Source organism: Tauraco erythrolophus, chromosome 22 (genome assembly GCF_009769465.1).
Source record: "Tauraco erythrolophus isolate bTauEry1 chromosome 22, bTauEry1.pri, whole genome shotgun sequence".
Lineage (NCBI taxonomy): Eukaryota > Metazoa > Chordata > Aves > Musophagiformes > Musophagidae > Tauraco > Tauraco erythrolophus.
Window position 1 is genome coordinate 9,538,508 of NC_141486.1, and position 16,189 is coordinate 9,554,696.

At 49.6% G+C, this 16,189-nt stretch overlaps 2 protein-coding genes across 3 annotated transcripts; both read left to right on the forward strand.

Moving 5' to 3' along the window:
• The first annotated feature begins 479 nt into the window (after nucleotides 1-479).
• Nucleotides 480-10,451, forward strand: CARD9 (caspase recruitment domain family member 9). Of its 2 annotated transcripts, XM_086625052.1 has the most exons (13): nucleotides 480-518; nucleotides 2,367-2,590; nucleotides 3,701-3,838; nucleotides 4,281-4,606; nucleotides 5,029-5,208; nucleotides 5,406-5,597; nucleotides 6,042-6,167; nucleotides 6,289-6,480; nucleotides 7,032-7,073; nucleotides 7,697-7,742; nucleotides 9,174-9,244; nucleotides 9,739-9,821; nucleotides 10,355-10,451. In XM_086625052.1, exons 2-13 carry the CDS (start codon nucleotides 2,407-2,409, stop codon nucleotides 10,449-10,451), a joined length of 1,677 nt encoding a protein of 558 aa, XP_086481178.1. In that variant the 5' UTR covers nucleotides 480-518; nucleotides 2,367-2,406. The 2 variants fall into 2 exon arrangements, with proteins under 2 accessions (XP_086481178.1, XP_086481180.1); XM_086625054.1 differs by lacking the exons at nucleotides 7,697-7,742; nucleotides 10,355-10,451 and having other exon boundaries at nucleotides 5,409-5,558; nucleotides 9,177-9,244.
• Nucleotides 10,452-10,817: 366 nt separating this feature from the next.
• Nucleotides 10,818-12,603, forward strand: DNLZ (DNL-type zinc finger). Its single transcript, XM_009981227.2, has 3 exons — nucleotides 10,818-10,985; nucleotides 11,532-11,671; nucleotides 12,327-12,603. The coding sequence occupies exons 1-3, from the start codon at nucleotides 10,818-10,820 to the stop codon at nucleotides 12,496-12,498; spliced, it is 480 nt and encodes a 159-aa protein (XP_009979529.2). The 3' UTR covers nucleotides 12,499-12,603.
• Nucleotides 12,604-16,189: the final 3,586 nt, after the last annotated feature.

Below are 16,189 nucleotides of genomic sequence, written 5' to 3' on the forward strand. Positions count from 1 at the left end.
GTAAAGATGTTGACAGCTGAAAGGCCAGTTGAAGAGCCTCTTTCTTCTAACTCTGTAGCTTGTTTTGTCCCCCCCAAATCAGCTGGGCAGACCTATGCCTGTGACCTTCGCTCTTTTCAGTCTTTCTGACCACTTCACAAAGAAACTTTCTGGACCCTAGCTGGTACTTCAGCAGTACAGATTGGAAAATAAAGCCAGAATGGGTCTAAAATCACTGCATATGTAATGCTGCCGACTCGCAACGCGACAAGCGTTTTTCTCCTCCCCCATAACCCATTCTGGCTTCTCTTTTTCTTTCTTTTTCCTTCCCTTTCCTGTCTCAGAGTGTAGCTGAGTAGTTTCCCCTTTTCTCTCTTCTCAAACCAGTTTTGCTCCAGGAATGATCTTTGCTCTAGCCAGAGTATAAAGGGAGGCTGCATGCAAGCCAGGTTTGCTCGGAGACAGGACACAGGCGAGTGTTGCTAGACCAGGAAAGGAAACAAGGAGGCTTTTGGCTGCACACGCTCAGGTTGATCCAGGTAATACAGAATGGTTTATATTAATAGGGAATTTTTTTTAGTTTTACAGCTCTGAGGTAAGGATGTGAAGTTTATCAACAGGGGAATGCATTTCTTGTCGTCTGCTGGGGCTGGTTTGTTGTCAGGCAGAGCAGAGTGCTTTCTCTGTGATAGGAAATGACTAGTTCAGTCCAGCTCATTAAAATTAACTGGCAATGTGATGTGTAAGAAGTACGTGCTGAGGATGTTTGGAGTCTTTCTCTGTGCTGGAGCAGTAAAATGATGAAGGTTTGAGATGACCTTGGAGAGAGATGCAGTAAGACGTGTGAAATCCCAGCCCCTGTATAGCTGCTGATGGTCAGAACTCTGTTCCCACCCTCCCTGTCCCCAAACAAGATGACTGAAAAGGTTTCTGGCAGCCTTGCTGAGCCACTGGAAATTACAATGGCTACTGCAGTCAGCTTATACCTGGGATATGAGGAGAGTTATTAATGACTGGGATTTCAGAAGGTACTAATTCTGGAGCAATCTGACCACAAAGGGCCAAAGAAATACAAAAAATGCCAGTTTCTTATTTGAAAGGCAAAGAAGCACGGATATAGAAGTGTTGAGTTTTCTGCATCTATTTACCTGCAAGCTTCCAGGCTGAGAAGAAGTCGTTTTTCTGACCCTGTGGTTAATAGCAGGCTCTTGTCAGGAAGCAGGTAACTCGTAACCTCAGAGTACAGCTGCTGCAGGGGAGTGCCACAGCAAGCTCCCACCAAACACACACGCAGAAGCACTCCTCATCAACGGGAATGCCTCCGTGGCCTCTGGGCGCGTCTGTGCTAGCCAAGCAGGTGGTGGCTGTGAGCATAAATTGCTGAAGCTGCACAGGTGGAATCTGTGAGGTGCATGTGAGGCTGCTGACGTCATGGTTTCCTGGTGTGTGATTTGCATCTCTGTGCTTATGGTGAAAATCGTGTACAGCTGTGTGTTTCTCCTTCATTGCACACGGATGAGGTACAGGATGCAGAAAACCAGCTTTTGTGTGGTTACAGCCTTAACTGGGTTCAGCTACAACCATTAGGGGCTTTCACAGAGCCTTTTGTGGGCAGCAGATTTAGAGACTGTGCAGTCAGAGTACAGGGATCTCGCTAATGCTGGGAGATGGGGAAGGAAGTGCGTAAACTGTCTGTAAAGCAGAGGCAGCAGCTAATTAGGAGAGCTTTAAAGATGTTTTTACTTCTTCAGAGGATGTCTGGTTTCAAATTGGAAGTTGCAGTTTGCCATCAGCTTATCCTGTGTTGTGTTCCACCCTTTTTGTATTCTTTATGGGGATTACAGATTTAATTCGGAGCATCTGGGGAACCCATGGTGAAGTCAGTGAGATCTGACAGCACTTCTTTGGGGTGTGCTGTTGGGGAGCTAGAGTTGGTTGAATTTTTCTTTATCCATGGGGCTCGCAATGACTTGCCTATCGCCAGTGGACCTGTTGCTAGATAGTTTCCCTTTCCTCGTGCAGTGCAATCTGGGAGATATTCAGCTGGTTGGAGGGAGATCATCAAGCTTTGGCAACTTCTGTTTTCTTAGAATTTCATGCCAGCTCTCCCTTCACATATGCATCAGCAGCATTGGCACCAGCCTCGCAGTCGCTGGTATCTCCAGCCTGGCACCGTGCTGTTCTTTCAGGTATGACTGTGGTGTATCACCGTGTTCTGCAGGTGATTGGCAAGCGCTGAGTTGAGACTGCATGGGAGATGTGTTCCTCTATCTAAAAGACATTTTTCCATTCTCAATCTGTTAACATACTTGGTGTCACCACCACCCCCCTACTGCTCTAGGAGGCTTAGAGTCTGCTTGTTTGTTCTTTGTTTTGGTTTTTCCAAGGCAGGACAGCACTGCTCATTAATACTTCTCACTCACCAGCATGTTGGAAGAAGATGATGATGAGGCATGTTGGAATAACCTGGAGAACTTCCGGGTGAAGCTGATCTCTGTGATAGACCCTTCCCGTATAACACCCTATCTTCGCCAGTGCAAAGTCATCAGCCATGATGATGAGGAACAAGTTCTTAATGACCCCAGCCTGGTCATGCGCAAACGGAAGGCAGGTGGGTGAGGTGCAGCCTTTGGTTCCATAGATGCTCCTGGGCTCTGTTGGCTTTTGGGAGCAGGGTGGGACAGAGTGCTAACAGACTGGGCCTGAAGGAACACGTCACTTCTAGGTTACCCTCAGACTGTGTTTAGACACAAATGTTGGTGGAGGCACTGCTGAGCAGCCCCTTTCCCCTTCCTTTCCCCAGCACATCCTTGTGGGGAGAGGAGGAATGGAAATGGCTCTATGGATGCATTCCCAAGCTGTGTGAGAGTAGTGGGAGCACAGAGGGTGTGCAGCCTTTCGGTGTTCTGGATTAGCATACGGGAGGGCGTTGCTTGGGTTTGACCCAGAAGGCTATTCCTGTGTAATAATTTTGCAGGGTGAGATTTCCAAGATGAATTCAGCATGTATCGTCCCTCGTTCCTATCTTCTGGTGTTTGAGGGAACGCTGGCAGCACATTAAGCAAGTTCTTTGTGACTGGTCTATACAGTCCTGATCTTTTTCCAACCAGAGAGAATGACGGAACTTCTTATGCTATTAGTACATCTTTTGGTTTGGATTAACTCTTATTGATAAATTACTTATTTTTTCCCTGTTTTCCAGATTGGGAAACTTCAGGACACAAAAAAGAAGCCACCTGAGCTTGATTTGGTACAGAGTATTTCTAGACAAAGTAGGGAACTGAGCAAAAACTTGTTTTAGTTCAGGCTATCTTAGGCTCTTCCTTGCTCCCTCTCTAGTTATGTGCAGTGTTCTTACATGACTGGTCCTTTTTTCCCCACATTTGCCTCTGCTGTTTGGAAGTGGAGCCTTGAACTGCAGAAACTGTTGTGGTGCTTTGTTTTAATTTACCTTTTCTGTCATTGTCAGCAGGATAACATAAAGTGCTCTTCTGAGATCTGCTTTTTGCACCCACTGTAGTAGGAGCTAGGTGCAAGGGTTAAGTTTTAACTGTTCCTTCACAATTGAAATATTTTTATATAGTTACTGGGTGATTGGCTGGGGGATTTGATCCTATGGACTTTAATCTGCATGTGGAGAAAGTGGAGCAATTTTTTGTTATGTTAGGAATAGGTAGAGAGGTAAATAAATGAATAAAATATCCTGTTGCTATTATTTCAGGAGTTCTTCTGGACATTCTTCAGCGAACAGGACGCAAGGGCTTTGAGGCATTTCTGGAGAGTCTTGAGCTTTATTATCCACAACTGTACAAGAAAATAACTGGCAAGGAGCCCAGCAGAGTTTTCTCTATGATTATAGGTAATGTTTGTGTTCTGGAAAAACAGCTCTTCGTTTGGTGTTGCTGTGCACATTAAGGAAGGGCTCACCTCCGTGTTCGCATCTCCCCAGCCTCCGTGAGCAGAGTCGGGAGCCTTCCCTGGCTTCCTCCCGGTGTGCTTCGGAAGGGTTCTGGCAAGAGTGGCCCTGCTGTCTGGTGTCACAGGCTGGACCTGGGAAGGTGGAGGAGGAAGCAGAAGGATCAATTATTCCTTCTGCCTTTTCTGTCAGTGGCACTGTGGTGTATAAAGGCACAGAGCAAGGGGAAACAGTAGGGATAATTTGACATGTCTTCAGGGTTGGCATGCTTGTGCGTGGCGTGTGGTGATCCCGAGCTGTCACGACGAGTGCGTGGGTACCTGTGCTGTACGTGTGTCTGGGGAGCAGGCAGGACAGCGGTGGCTGATGCCTGCCCACCAAACAGACACGGCTGGGGAGTCCGGCCTGAGCCAGCTGCTGATGAACGAGATCATGAAGCTGCAGAGCACTGTGCAGGAGGAGCGGCGGAAGGCCCAGGAGCTCACCGTGTGGCTGCACACCAAGGAAGACACCATCAGAGAGATGTGGGTGAGGGACAGCCTGCTCCGCAAGCACCAGGAGCGGGCGCAGAAGATGAAGGAGGAGAGGGACAGCCTGAGCAAGGAGCTGCGGAAGTGCAAGGACGAGAACTACAACCTGGCACTGAGCTATGCCAAACAAAGTGAGGAGAAGAGCGCTGCCCTCATGAAGAACCGGGACCTGATCCTAGAGGTCAGTCACCCTTTTCCAAAGCTTCTCCCTTCTTACCTGATCCCTGGCAGGTTGTGCTGTTCACCAGGCTTGTCTTTGCCTGGGATGGTCTGGACCAGTCCAGCGTGAGATTCTGTGCATCTTCTCTAGCAGGTGGTGTGTCTTGGTGGTCCCTAGCTCAGCCCAGTAGGCCCATTTATTACCAGTTATGCTGTGAAGAATTAAGTCTTCCCCTCATTCAAGACTGGGCCCTCTCACAAGAGCAACATGGTGTATCTGTTTAGCACACAGGCAGGACTCTGGTCCCCAGAGCACTGAGCATCCTGAGGAAAATAAAGCTGGGAAGAAACTTGCCCCATGTTTGTCTGGGGAATGGAGTAAGAACTGCTTTTGCAGGCCAGAGTTTTCTCTTTGTTACTGACAAGCTCTGAACCTTCTGGTAGATCGATCACTTGAAGCACAGCCTCATGAAGGCTGAGGATGACTGCAAACTGGAGCGTAAGCACACGATGAAACTGAAGCACGCCATAGAGCAGCGTCCAAGCCATGAGGTGATGTGGGAGATCCAGCAGGAGAAGGAGTTGCTCTTGGCCAAGAACCAGGAGCTGGAGAACACTCTCCAGGTTGGTGGGGGTGGTTGGATATGGACTCCTGAGCAGTGATTATTTGTAGTAGCCAGGGCAGCAACGGGGCTGGACTGAAGATTGTGTGGGTCAGCTGTGGCCTTGTTCTCCCAAGCTAAATAGAGCACTTAAGGCTGTGGGAAGAGAGTTGTTATGGAGTTAGATGGTTGCTGTATCTCACTTGGTTTTTTGTCCAGCAGGTTGCTAGGGAGCAGAATTTGGAGAAGAGCATCTCCAACGCGACTCTGGAGAATGACTGTAGCCAGATCCTAGAAGAACGCCGGGAGCTGATGAACACCATTTACAGCCTTCGCAAGGAGCTGCGGCAAGCTGAGGTGCTCCAAGACAAAGTACGGGATGCATTGCAAATTCCTTCCGAGGGTCAGTGGGTAAGATGGGCAGATGAGCACCTGCAATGTCTTGCCTATGGAACAGAGGAGCTGCTCAGCAGCAATCCTTGCTGCTCCAACTCTAGTGCCTGTGTTACAGTTTGTTGGAAAAAGGCACGCTAATATTTTAGCATTCTGTGTCTGTGGCATTAACTGTTACCTGTTAATGCCTGTGCTAATTAGCAGTCCCTGCCTCAGCCTGGAGGGTAATGGGAGCTTTTATTATGATTGACAGCTCAGGTGCATGTAAATCCATCATTTTAGCAGTCCTCCTGGTCATGTTGACCAACCTTCTGGTTGGCCTTGCTCCAACTGGGCAGCCTGGCTGAACTTGGACGTTGCATGGAGGTCTGGCCGTAGTAATCTGTGGCACAGAGCAGAAGTGGTGAGAGTCTAGCTCAGGTTTTGCCCACAAGAAGCATGCTTTTGACCTTGTCTCAACAGTATGCAGAAGAAAAAGAGATGCTTGAACTACAGTGCACATCTCTGAGGAAGGACTCCCAGATGTATAAAAAACGGATTGAAGCTGTCTTGCAGCAGATGGAGGAGGTGGCTTCAGAAAGAGATCAGGTGATAAAACCATCCCTCTTGGAGCTTCTGCTAATCTCTGCTTCTCTGCTTGACGTGGGCAGGTACTGTAGCTGTGAGCACTGTCGTGTGACATGCCATGCCGTGTTTTCCCTCACACCAGGCACTGCTGACCCGAGAACAGTTCTATACGCAGTACTCCAAGAACCTGGTTGAGAGGGATGCTTACCGCAAGCAGATTCGGGAGCTGGGGGAGCGATGTGACGAAATGCAACTGCAGCTCTTCCAAAAGGAGAGTCAGTTACTGGCTACTGAAGCCAAGCTGAAAAGGTTGCAACTGGAGCTCCCCACACCGGTATGTCTGCAGGGCTGTCGCCGTGTGATGGGTTGGGAAGCTGAGCGCAGGGCCAGAGTGTGGCCATCCCGAGGCCTTTGCACCTAACCAGTTCAAATTCAGCAGGCAGTGGCCAGCTGTGTGGGTGACCATTTCCATGTCAATGCTGAGTTTAAAAAACATAAGACGTGATGGTTCCTGTTACCTCACCCTGGTTCCAGGCATGGAAAAGCTGGACTGATGCAAGCTGAGACCTTCTCTGTTCGTGTTTGGAGCATGTCCAAAGATGACGAGGGGATCCTCAACCACCGAAAAGTGAACTCTATTTAGAGACCGTGTATGAGCCATTTGGATGAAATGAGAACAGAGTGTATGGGTGCTAATTTTCTGGAATGAAACCAAGATATACAAGGGCTTTAATTAATGTGGCATCTTGTGTACTCTCTCCAAGTGGCCAGACAGGAGTATAAGAGGGAGGAAGTCTACACTTCTCTGTTTTCTGGAGCTTTCAATCTCCTGACTACCACTTCCTTGCTTACGAAGAATGATTAATTTGTACTGATTTATTTCAGACCTCTGACCTGGACGATACCTCCTCCAGAGACTCCCAGGAAGTGAGTAGGGTGCCTTTTTACCTTTTACTTTCTTCTGGGATGGTTTCAAATTCCTCGCTTGTGCTCAGTTCCCTAAGTGATTGATGTTTTTAATCCATGGCTCAGGCTCATTTCAGTGGTATCAAAAACTACAGAGGCAGCAAAACAGACCAGTAACAGAATCTCCCTGTGTCCTGAGACAGAATTCTAAGCGTAGGACACAGTTATGGCGTTAGTCAGCAAGATTTCTTGAGTCTAAGCAAATCAGGGGAATTATAATTTTGAGTTGCTTCTAATTGTCTCCCTTGTGGGAGAAGAGGCAAAAATAAATCTTACCCTGGGGACATCTGTAGTAAAAAGTTTTCACTTAGTTCATAACTTCAGCATGGAAGTGATTGTCACATTGTCTGGAAGCTAAAAGTATCAATGAGGCCAAAGGAACTGGATCTGTTCATGGAGGATAAATCCATGAGTAGATCCATAACTTCTGGCTCAGTCTTTTGTTTTGTTGACAGCAAGATGCACTAAGGAAAGGTCGGTTCTACACGTGTCCTGTTTCTTATATTCCTCCGTCTGTTCCTAGCTACTGTGTGAGACAGAACAAGGGGCAGTTCTCATGTTCTTGCTTTGTTTCTGTCCTATAGCTTACTCTTCACGGTCATCTAGATGAAGATACACACCCGACTAAAAGTAAGACTTTTCTTGGGAAAGGGCAGAGTAGAATTCTTGAGAGGATGGTCCAGTGTTTCATAGGGACAGGAAAATACATTTCTGGGTTTTATTTTTAGCTAAGAACAGGTTAGTCTGACTGGGGACTCTGTGAGAGATGCTTCTCAGCGGGGTGTGCTGGGCACTCTGAGTCAGACCTCCTTGAGACGACTCCAAATAGGTACCTGTAAATCAAGACATTCTGCCATACCACCATCTTTATTACCTATAAAAAGGAGAACATGTCCCCAGATACTGGGAACAGTGGATGCTTGTAAAGCTTTTTTGAGAGAAAAAGCTCCACAGGCTGTCTTTTTACTACATGGTCTCTGAAAAGGTCTTTCATATAGCTGAATGACCTCGGAAAAGTGGTATCATTAGACTGTTGAAGGACCTCGAGTCTTTTTTGAGGTAATCTAGCTGCTAAATTTATCCAGGAAAAATGACCTGGTACCTGCTGCCTTTGAGAAATAGCTTCTGGGTGCCTTTTTTCCCCTCACTCCTCTTGCATTTGTGGCAGGGCTGAGGACAGAACAAACATCCTTCCACTTCAGCTGGACCATGTGGCTTTCTCCAGGGATTTTTCCCTCCCCTCTTCCCTTTTATGTTGCAGTCCGTTCTCACAAAAGCAGAAACATGTAGTTAACGCCATCACTGGTTCTGTTTCTGTGGCATCCCCAAGTGGAAGTGATTCAGCAGCGTGGAAAGGAATCAATAAGCTCCTCTAAGAACATGAAATTCTCTTTCAAAACATGCTGAGAAAGGAAGGAAACTAGCACAGTAGAAGAAATCTTCTGTTTTCATCTGCTGGAAGAGCTAAACGATCTTTTCATTCATGGAGATGGGAGATTTTTCACAAAAGCTAAACAACACTGATCCAAAAAACATTTTATCATTGTACCTCGCTCAGTTCAAAAACATGTGTCACTATACCTGGTACTGCATAAGGAGTTTCACTAAAATATGGTCTGATGTGAAGTGCCCCAGCTTAGTTGTTGGGGAACAGGGACAATTTATGGTTAAAATAATGATCAACACGATTTCTCGTGGTGACCTCTAACATGATTATTTTTTTTTTTAATGATGCTAAGCAGAGCTGCTGCTTTGCAAAGGTTCATTTTGCTCCTGCACGAGTAGAAACTAGAAAGCTGCTGGCTCTTTCTGAGCCCGATGGGGAACTCCATCATCCTAAGCAAGACTGAGGGTTCGAGTAAAATGAGAAGTGACTTGTACGTTGATGGCAGGACTGGATCCTCAGCGTTTTGAGCCTTGGTTTCAGTTCTGCTGTTGACTCAGGGTAGTGTTGGGCAGCTGCTGTTTGATGAACTGGTGGAGGGAGAAGTTACTTCGCAATGGCAACTATGACTAAACTGTGATTTTTTTTATTTATTTTTTTTTTTCCCCTTCGCTTGGAAGATTGCCCTGAAGGACAAAACCAGCAATTTAGCACTCGAGAGAGCAGTCTGCCTCCGAAGTCACCCAGTGTAAGAGAATCTTTGTGGGCTCTTCTTTACTATGACTGGGGTTTGTAATCTTTAATGTTCCTGTTAATGATGGATTTACCAGGTTTGAGAAGCGTGTAAGCAGCTACTGCTTTTCCAAAATCTGAGCACTTTGTGCAAAATTCACCATCCAAAAAGGGTGAGCTCTGAACAGCAGAACACTTATGGTGGTTATTTCTCCATCTGTGCCTGGAAACTTCTTTTCATTACTTTCTGGTCTTCATCTCTGGGTATGGATGCTCCCATTTTTTTTCTCCTTCATTGAAATGTAAAATGATTTGTTGCACAAACAAGTTGGAGAGGAGAAATGACCAAGCTTACTTGGGTGGTCTGCAGCCTTTTACCCTGCAGAGGCCAGATGCAGGATATCAGCTCAAAACCAGCCACCTTTGCAGGGCAGGTTCGCGCTACCTGGTGCTAACATTGACCCAATCTTCAGAGGAATCCAGTTCATGTTTGTTTGGGTCTTTTTCCAGTTCAAGGAGTGTGGTTTAGCCAATGAGGAACCGGCAGAAAAGGAGCGAAGGAGGATGAAGGACTGCTTTGAGCGTTATCGAAGGTCTGGACTAATTTAGATGTACTTAACTGATGTTAAGTCACTTACTTTCGGTGACTTAACTGATCAGCTTGTTGTACATATTTCCTCTTTTCTGCCCATCCTCTGTCCCCAGGCTTGATTCAGGGAAGCGTAAATTCATTACAGATCCCATCTTCAGAGGCCTGTGCTTCTGGCTGAACTGGTTGAGACTCCTGTTTCAGTACCAGAGGCAGCCAAGATAGAAATGATTGTTTGCTCTGGACCGATGCAGATGGTTCCACAGCAGGGAGCGGAGGGCACTCCAACGAATTGCTAGTTTAATAGATCCGATAGATTTCTCCCATGTGAGTGAAACCTGCTGATGTTCCAGACCAAGCTCCCGCGACGATGAACGGGAGCAGATTTCCACCCTCTGCCCTCTCCCCGTTCAGTTAAACACTAAGTGGGGCGGTTCGGCGTGCATCCACCCACCCACCGCACTCCCCAAAGCATTCCCGTGCCGCTGGCTTGCAGAAAACCCCTTCTAAAAGTGAAACGCCTGGTCTTGCTTTCAGAAAAAGGGCACTGCGGAGGGTCCCGAGGGACCGGCACCACGAGGCCGACTGGGAGCACACCACTGGCAGCGACAACACCGACACGGAGGGCTGCTGAGGGCGGCAGCACCGGCCGGGGCGGGGGCTGCTGCACCCCCGGTGTTTGTCTCTCAAGGGGCGATTTGGGTTTAAAACCATGGAAAGAAACAATTATCGAAAGTTAATGCTTGTAGCGGGACAGTGGGGTTTAGCTCCGACGTGCCCTCGCCCCTCTCGGAAACGCAGTGATGCGAGAGCCGCGGGGCGCGCAAAATGAAATAAAAGGAATTAAATAGTTGATGTTAATTAAAGAGTGCGGCGCCGCTCGCCGGCAGCCGGAGCCGGGAATGGGAGGGTCCCCGCGGGCGGGGCGGGCGGCTGCCCACATCCGACATGGCCGCCTCCGCCTCCGCGCCCGCCCCTTGCGTGCGCATGCGCCATCGCCATGCAGCGCGCGGCGCGGGCCGCGGCCGCCGCCCTCCTCCGCGCAGCGCCCCGGCCCGGGCCCCGCCGCCCCCCGCCGCTCCGCCGGCCGCCGCTCCGCGCCGCCTGCAGCGCCGCCGCCCCGGGGCCGCCGCGGGCCGCGCGCTACGCGCTGGTGTACACCTGCCAGGTGGGCCGGGGCCGCGGGCGGGCCGCGCCGGGCGGGGGTGAACGGCCCTTCCCGCGGGAAAGGCCCCGGGCCGGGCCCCGGAGCGTGCGAGCGCCAAGCGACGCGGCGTCGTAACGCGATGGAGCCGCGCGGTGGTTGGAGATGGGGGAGGGGGAAGGAGACTCTTTAATCAGGTAAATAAAATATTTTCTCTTAAAAGATGCAGAAGCCGCAGTTACCGCGGTCGTAAACTTTTTTGCAGCGGTGTGTGGTGACAGGGCATGGGGCAACGGCTTTAAACTGAAAGAGGGGAGATTTCGATGGGATCTAAGGAAGAAATTCTTCCCTCTGAGGGTGCTGAGGCACTGGCGCAGGTTGCCCAGAGAAGCTGTGGCTGCCCCATCCCTGGCAGTGTGCCAGGCCAGGCTGGGTGGGGCTTTGGGCAACCTGGTGTAGTGGAAGGTGTCCCTGCCCATGGCAGGGGGGCTGGAACTGGAGGGTCTTTGAGGTCCCTTCCAACCCAAACCCTTCCCTGATTCTATAAAATCCATTTTGTTTGCTTTGTAGGTCTGCCAGACCCGATCAGCAAAAACAATCTCCAAGTTAGCCTACCATAACGGGGTGGTGATAGTGAAGTGTCCCGGCTGCGGGAATCACCACGTCATAGCGGATAACCTGGGGTGGTTTTCAGACCTGGAAGGAAAGAGGTGGGTGTGCCAGCAGGAGGGGAAGGGACTGCTGAGTTGTAACTGGACCATCTTGAGCTGATACTTCATTTCTTTGATGCTTTTTGATATGTGGTTCAGAGAAAAACAGAGTTTTTGCTGGGTGTAATTCCGTTTCATCCAGTTTCTTAAAGCACACAGACTGAGCTTTGTAGTCTGTAATTTGACCGTCGTTACCTGGGATCCACATAAACGGTGTAAAGCTGCAACAGAAGCCGTGTGACACACAGGTGTCCTTGTTGGTGCCAGCAGGTGAATTCCTGCCTGTGGAGTTCCTCTGTTCTCCCTCAAGCTCCATCAGATCCCTGCTAGGTTTCCCTGGCTCGGCGTTTCTAACATGTAGACCTATCTGCTGCTGAGTTGCAATGATTTCTGACTCCCTGAGATGATTAAAAAATTTCTGTTGGGCTGTACTTGCTAAATTATTGATCCTAATGGGTGAAAATAGCGCCAGAAGATTTGAGTGGTTTTATCTGCTTCCCAAACTCTTGAGGGAGGAATGCCATGGTAATGCTCATGTGTGGTCTGCTGCATGGTGCTAATCCCGAGAGCAAAGCGGCAGAGCGCGAGCCGCGCGTGACTCGCGTCCAGCCTTGGCTCTGGTGTCACTGGTGTTGGTTTTCAAATTGGTGTTAAGGAACATCGAGGAAATCCTGGCAGCCAGAGGGGAGAAGGTGAGACGTGTGGCTGGTGAGGAAGCTTTGGAGCTGCTTCTGGAAAACTCGGCAGATACCGGGTCTCAAGGTCAGCCCGCAGAGGGAGAAAGCGGGGAAGCCCCTCCGGAGACTGGCAGCAAGGGACAGACCTGACAACTGGGATTTGTGGTGTTCTGCTGATGGCAAGAGAGACTCTTAATCTTTATTCCCTGATTTCAAAGGGGAATTTCTGTGTTTAAAATAAACTCGGGAACCGGTCTGTCTTTGTTGTGTGTTTTTGTCTTGTGTAGTTTTGCCTTCGATCAAGCTAATGTTTTTAGAGATGGAACGTGGATACTTTTCCTAGTACTTGTTTTGCTGACTTTTAGGCAAGCCTCAGTGCTCCAGCAGTGTCAGGAGCCCCATTTTGTTCTTTGCTGAGATGTGAGCCAGGAATTCTTTGTCTGTGTGCTTTAGGGGAGGGAGGTGCAGCTGTGGCTGGAGGTTTTAGTGGTGTCTCCTGGCCTGGCCCAGATGTTGCTGGGCAGCAGCTGATTGCAGAACTGATGGATCAGGTGCATCCCGTGGCTGAGCAGCTGAGACAGGTGATACCACTTGAGGAGATGTGCCCTGACCCTGTGTCAGTTTGCAAAGCCAAAATGACCCTGCAGGAGGGTCAGACCACCAGCTCTTACTGCAGTCACGTGCTGCTTTTTTCTTTCCCTTACCATCTTCCAGAGTTTTGCTCCTGTGCCCCTGGCATCAGGGCTGAAAGTCTTCTGTGTTTGTGCGTTACCACGTCAGCATCAGCCCCCGCACTTGGGAATCCCACTTGAGGTGTGGAGTTGGTGAGTGGCTCCCCAGCACTGGGGTTATGCAACTTACTGGTTGGTGAGGAGGAGGGTGGGCATGAAGGCAAAATTAATGTTCGTGAAGCGTGTTGGAGATAAGTAGAGCTCCTAGAGGGCTGTCCTACAGTTACTTGACAGGTATCGAGGTGTTTATTAGTGCTACTGCTGCATGTTAAAATCAGTTAGAAGAAAAAATAGTAATTTGATAAGTGAAAAATGTAGGTGCTTACCAGCATATAACACTCAGGTAGCGATGAGTCAGGCAGAGAAGTGATCACATTGCGCTTTGTTAGAGCTCCCTTCTGCTGCCTGCGTGAAAGTGTAACTTCTCTCCATGTCTATTAGCTTGAAGTACAGTGAAGTATCTGCTTTCTTATGGTTTTAAATGTGCAATCAAAGAATAATTCAGGTTGGAAGAGACCTCTGGAGGTTTCTAGTCCAACCCTCTTGTTCAGAGGAAGATGTTCTGGGTATCTTGGGTATCTCTGAGGATGGAGATCCAACAACTTCTTTGGATCTATTCTGTTGTGAAAAAAAAACAACAGCCAACTGAAATTTCCTGTGTTTCAGCTTGCACCCATTACCTTCTTCCCAAACTTCTGAGGAGAGCCTCTGTTCTCTGCACCCTCCCATTAGTGAGTACAGAAAGCAGTAAAATCCCCTTAGCCTTGGTGTGTCCAGGTTGAACAAACCCAGTTCCTTCAGCCAAGCGTGTCCAGGCGCTCGTGGTCCTTCATCAGTCACGGATTCAGTGAAGGCATTGCATGAATTAATGAGTTTACTTCATTCATCTGAAGTGTTCATCCTAATTTTATACGTGTTGCATTATAAGGATGGATCAGGGTGCAGGAAAATGTCAGGTTTTCCTGTTGGTGTGTAACTTCAGAGTGATGAAATAGTGTTGAGGGGCAGGAGATTCCTCCATCAGCCGGCTTGTGCGTGTTCAGACCCCAGTGCAGCACAGCTCTGCGAGACAAGGAGCTGCTGGAGTGATCCACGTAGTAATTAAGGAGTCGTGCACCTGGGAACACTGCTGTGCGCTCACCCTGTTGTGAGTTGCAGGCACGTATTGGCGTTCTGCTGGAAGAGTGGTTATTTTCTTATCTTTTACCTGAAAACCAGCGTTCTGCTTCTGTTGTGCTGATGCCTTTGATGGGGTGGAACAGAGCAGCTGTTGCAGGATCTGCGTTGCCGTGGAAACAGTTAATTTACAACCTGACTTTTTTATACTGTTTTCCGTACCTTTCTTACCTGTTGCTGTGCCCCAGCTACAGAATGGTGCTGCTGGTTTTTGCTGCGTTGCAGTAAAAACTGTAGAAAGTCTGTCCGTGTTGGTCCTTGCTGGATTTTAGTGTTTCTTCAGCCCAGTGTCCTCGGGCACGACGTGCTGTGGGGGCAGGACAGTGTTCCTGGTGCTGCAGCACCCAGATCTGAGGACGGAGGGTGGTGGTACTGGATTTCTGCTGCTGCTCTTGAAGGTTCAGGCCAACTTCATGGACAGAAGGAGGCAGCAGATTCCAGGGAGTGGGCAGATGTTCGGGGTGAGGTGCTGGTGTGGGACGCAGAGAGCTGGCTGCTCACCACGGCCTGTGCAAGGTCTGCAGCAGGCAGGGAGGGGTGTGCAGCCCCCAGGGACTCGTCAGCACCCAGCAGCACTGAGGCTGCAGGAAATGGGGCACTTCTCCTGACCAAACATTCTGGGGCTTTCAGCGGGAAGGGGAGAGGGTTGCAGTTAGGTGAGGGAGTTTGCACATCATAGCAGAGGTTTTGCTGCTAATAGATTAAAAAGGAATTTTGTGCTCCTTTTTCAAGGCGTGTTTTTTTTTCTGAAAAGTGTTGTGTCCCAGGGAAGTGTGTCTGTTCTTGAAAGAGGCCACAGGTGAGCACGCTTGGCCTAGGAGGAGCCCAGCAGACCTGGCTTTAGCCGAAGACCAGGGAGAAGAGAAGCAGCCTTTCTCCTGAGCTGGAGGTGCATCAAGGTGGGAAAAAACCGCCACCAAGGCGCGGTGCAGCGGAGCTGAAGGTGCAGCTGACCAGGGTGAGTCGTTGTGGCAGTTCCAAGGGGGGCAAAGCAGCGTTCACAGGACAAACGTAACGCCGTTTGCACGTTCCTTGGAGCATTTCACTGTGGCTCTTTGGGGCTGAAGCCTGTTCCTGACTCCTGTCCCGTGAGCTTTTCTGCAAAACGGCAGATACTTTGCCTCTTGCTTTCTGCCTCTTTGAACAAATCCTCCTTTTGTAGGGCAGCCAAATTCCAGAGGTAATCAGGATGGCATGGGACTCTGATGGATCATGTCTGTTAGCTGCAGGGATTTCTGGTGTTCAGCAGGACAGCAGCGGCGTTTGGTGAAGGTCGTTGAGAGGGGGGCCCTGTGGGGCTGGGAAGCTGGTGGTGGGACTTGCCGAGGGCAGAACCTGGCACAGGCCCAGATGAGGGAGGCTGGGGGTGCAGAAGCTCGTTTGCTGGGGCAAAACAAGCCCCCTGACACAGCCCCCTGCTGCTTTGTGCTACTGGTGAGCATGAATGTGGTGGGTGCTCTGGATGGGACCGTGCCTTTGGCTGCCTTAGGCAGAGATGGTGGTTCTAAACTCTGCCATACTTGGGAGTGTGGTGGAGGGCTCAGCCGTGCTGGGGAGCCTCTTGGGAGCCTCGCCGGGAGTCGCTTGCCGCACTGAAGAGGTGATTGGGCAGGAATGGTTCTTTTCTTGTAGCATTGGTGCAGGCAGTGAGGAATGGGGCTGGGGGCTGTGAAGTGAATCACTGCTTGTTTCTGCTGCTTGTATAGGGTCTAACGTAGGTGGGTTCTGGGCCTCCAGGTCCTACTGTAGTGTAGGCAGAGAGGCACCGTGAGGCTAAGTGAGCACTCTGCTCAAAACCCTGCGTGCCTGTGTCTATGCTGTGTCCCAGAGATGGCCCTGCCTTACTGCAAAGCTGTGCAGTTCACCGTGGCTGTGTCCTGGCCTCATGGGGTCCCAGGCGATTGCTATGAAGAGCTGCTGAAAGCTGTCCAGCT

Coding starts and splice junctions, on each gene's coding strand:
- CARD9 (XM_086625052.1), top strand. CDS start 2,407: ATGTTGGAAGAAGATGATGATGAGGCATGTTGGAATAACCTGGAGAAC. Junction 2,591..3,700: donor CATGCGCAAACGGAAGGCAG/GTGGGTGAGGTG, acceptor CTATTATTTCAG/GAGTTCTTCTGGACATTCTT. Junction 9,245..9,738: donor TGCCTCCGAAGTCACCCAGT/GTAAGAGAATCT, acceptor GTCTTTTTCCAG/TTCAAGGAGTGTGGTTTAGC.
- DNLZ (XM_009981227.2), top strand. CDS start 10,818: ATGCAGCGCGCGGCGCGGGCCGCGGCCGCCGCCCTCCTCCGCGCAGCG. Junction 10,986..11,531: donor CGCTGGTGTACACCTGCCAG/GTGGGCCGGGGC, acceptor TTTGCTTTGTAG/GTCTGCCAGACCCGATCAGC. Junction 11,672..12,326: donor TCAGACCTGGAAGGAAAGAG/GTGGGTGTGCCA, acceptor ATTGGTGTTAAG/GAACATCGAGGAAATCCTGG.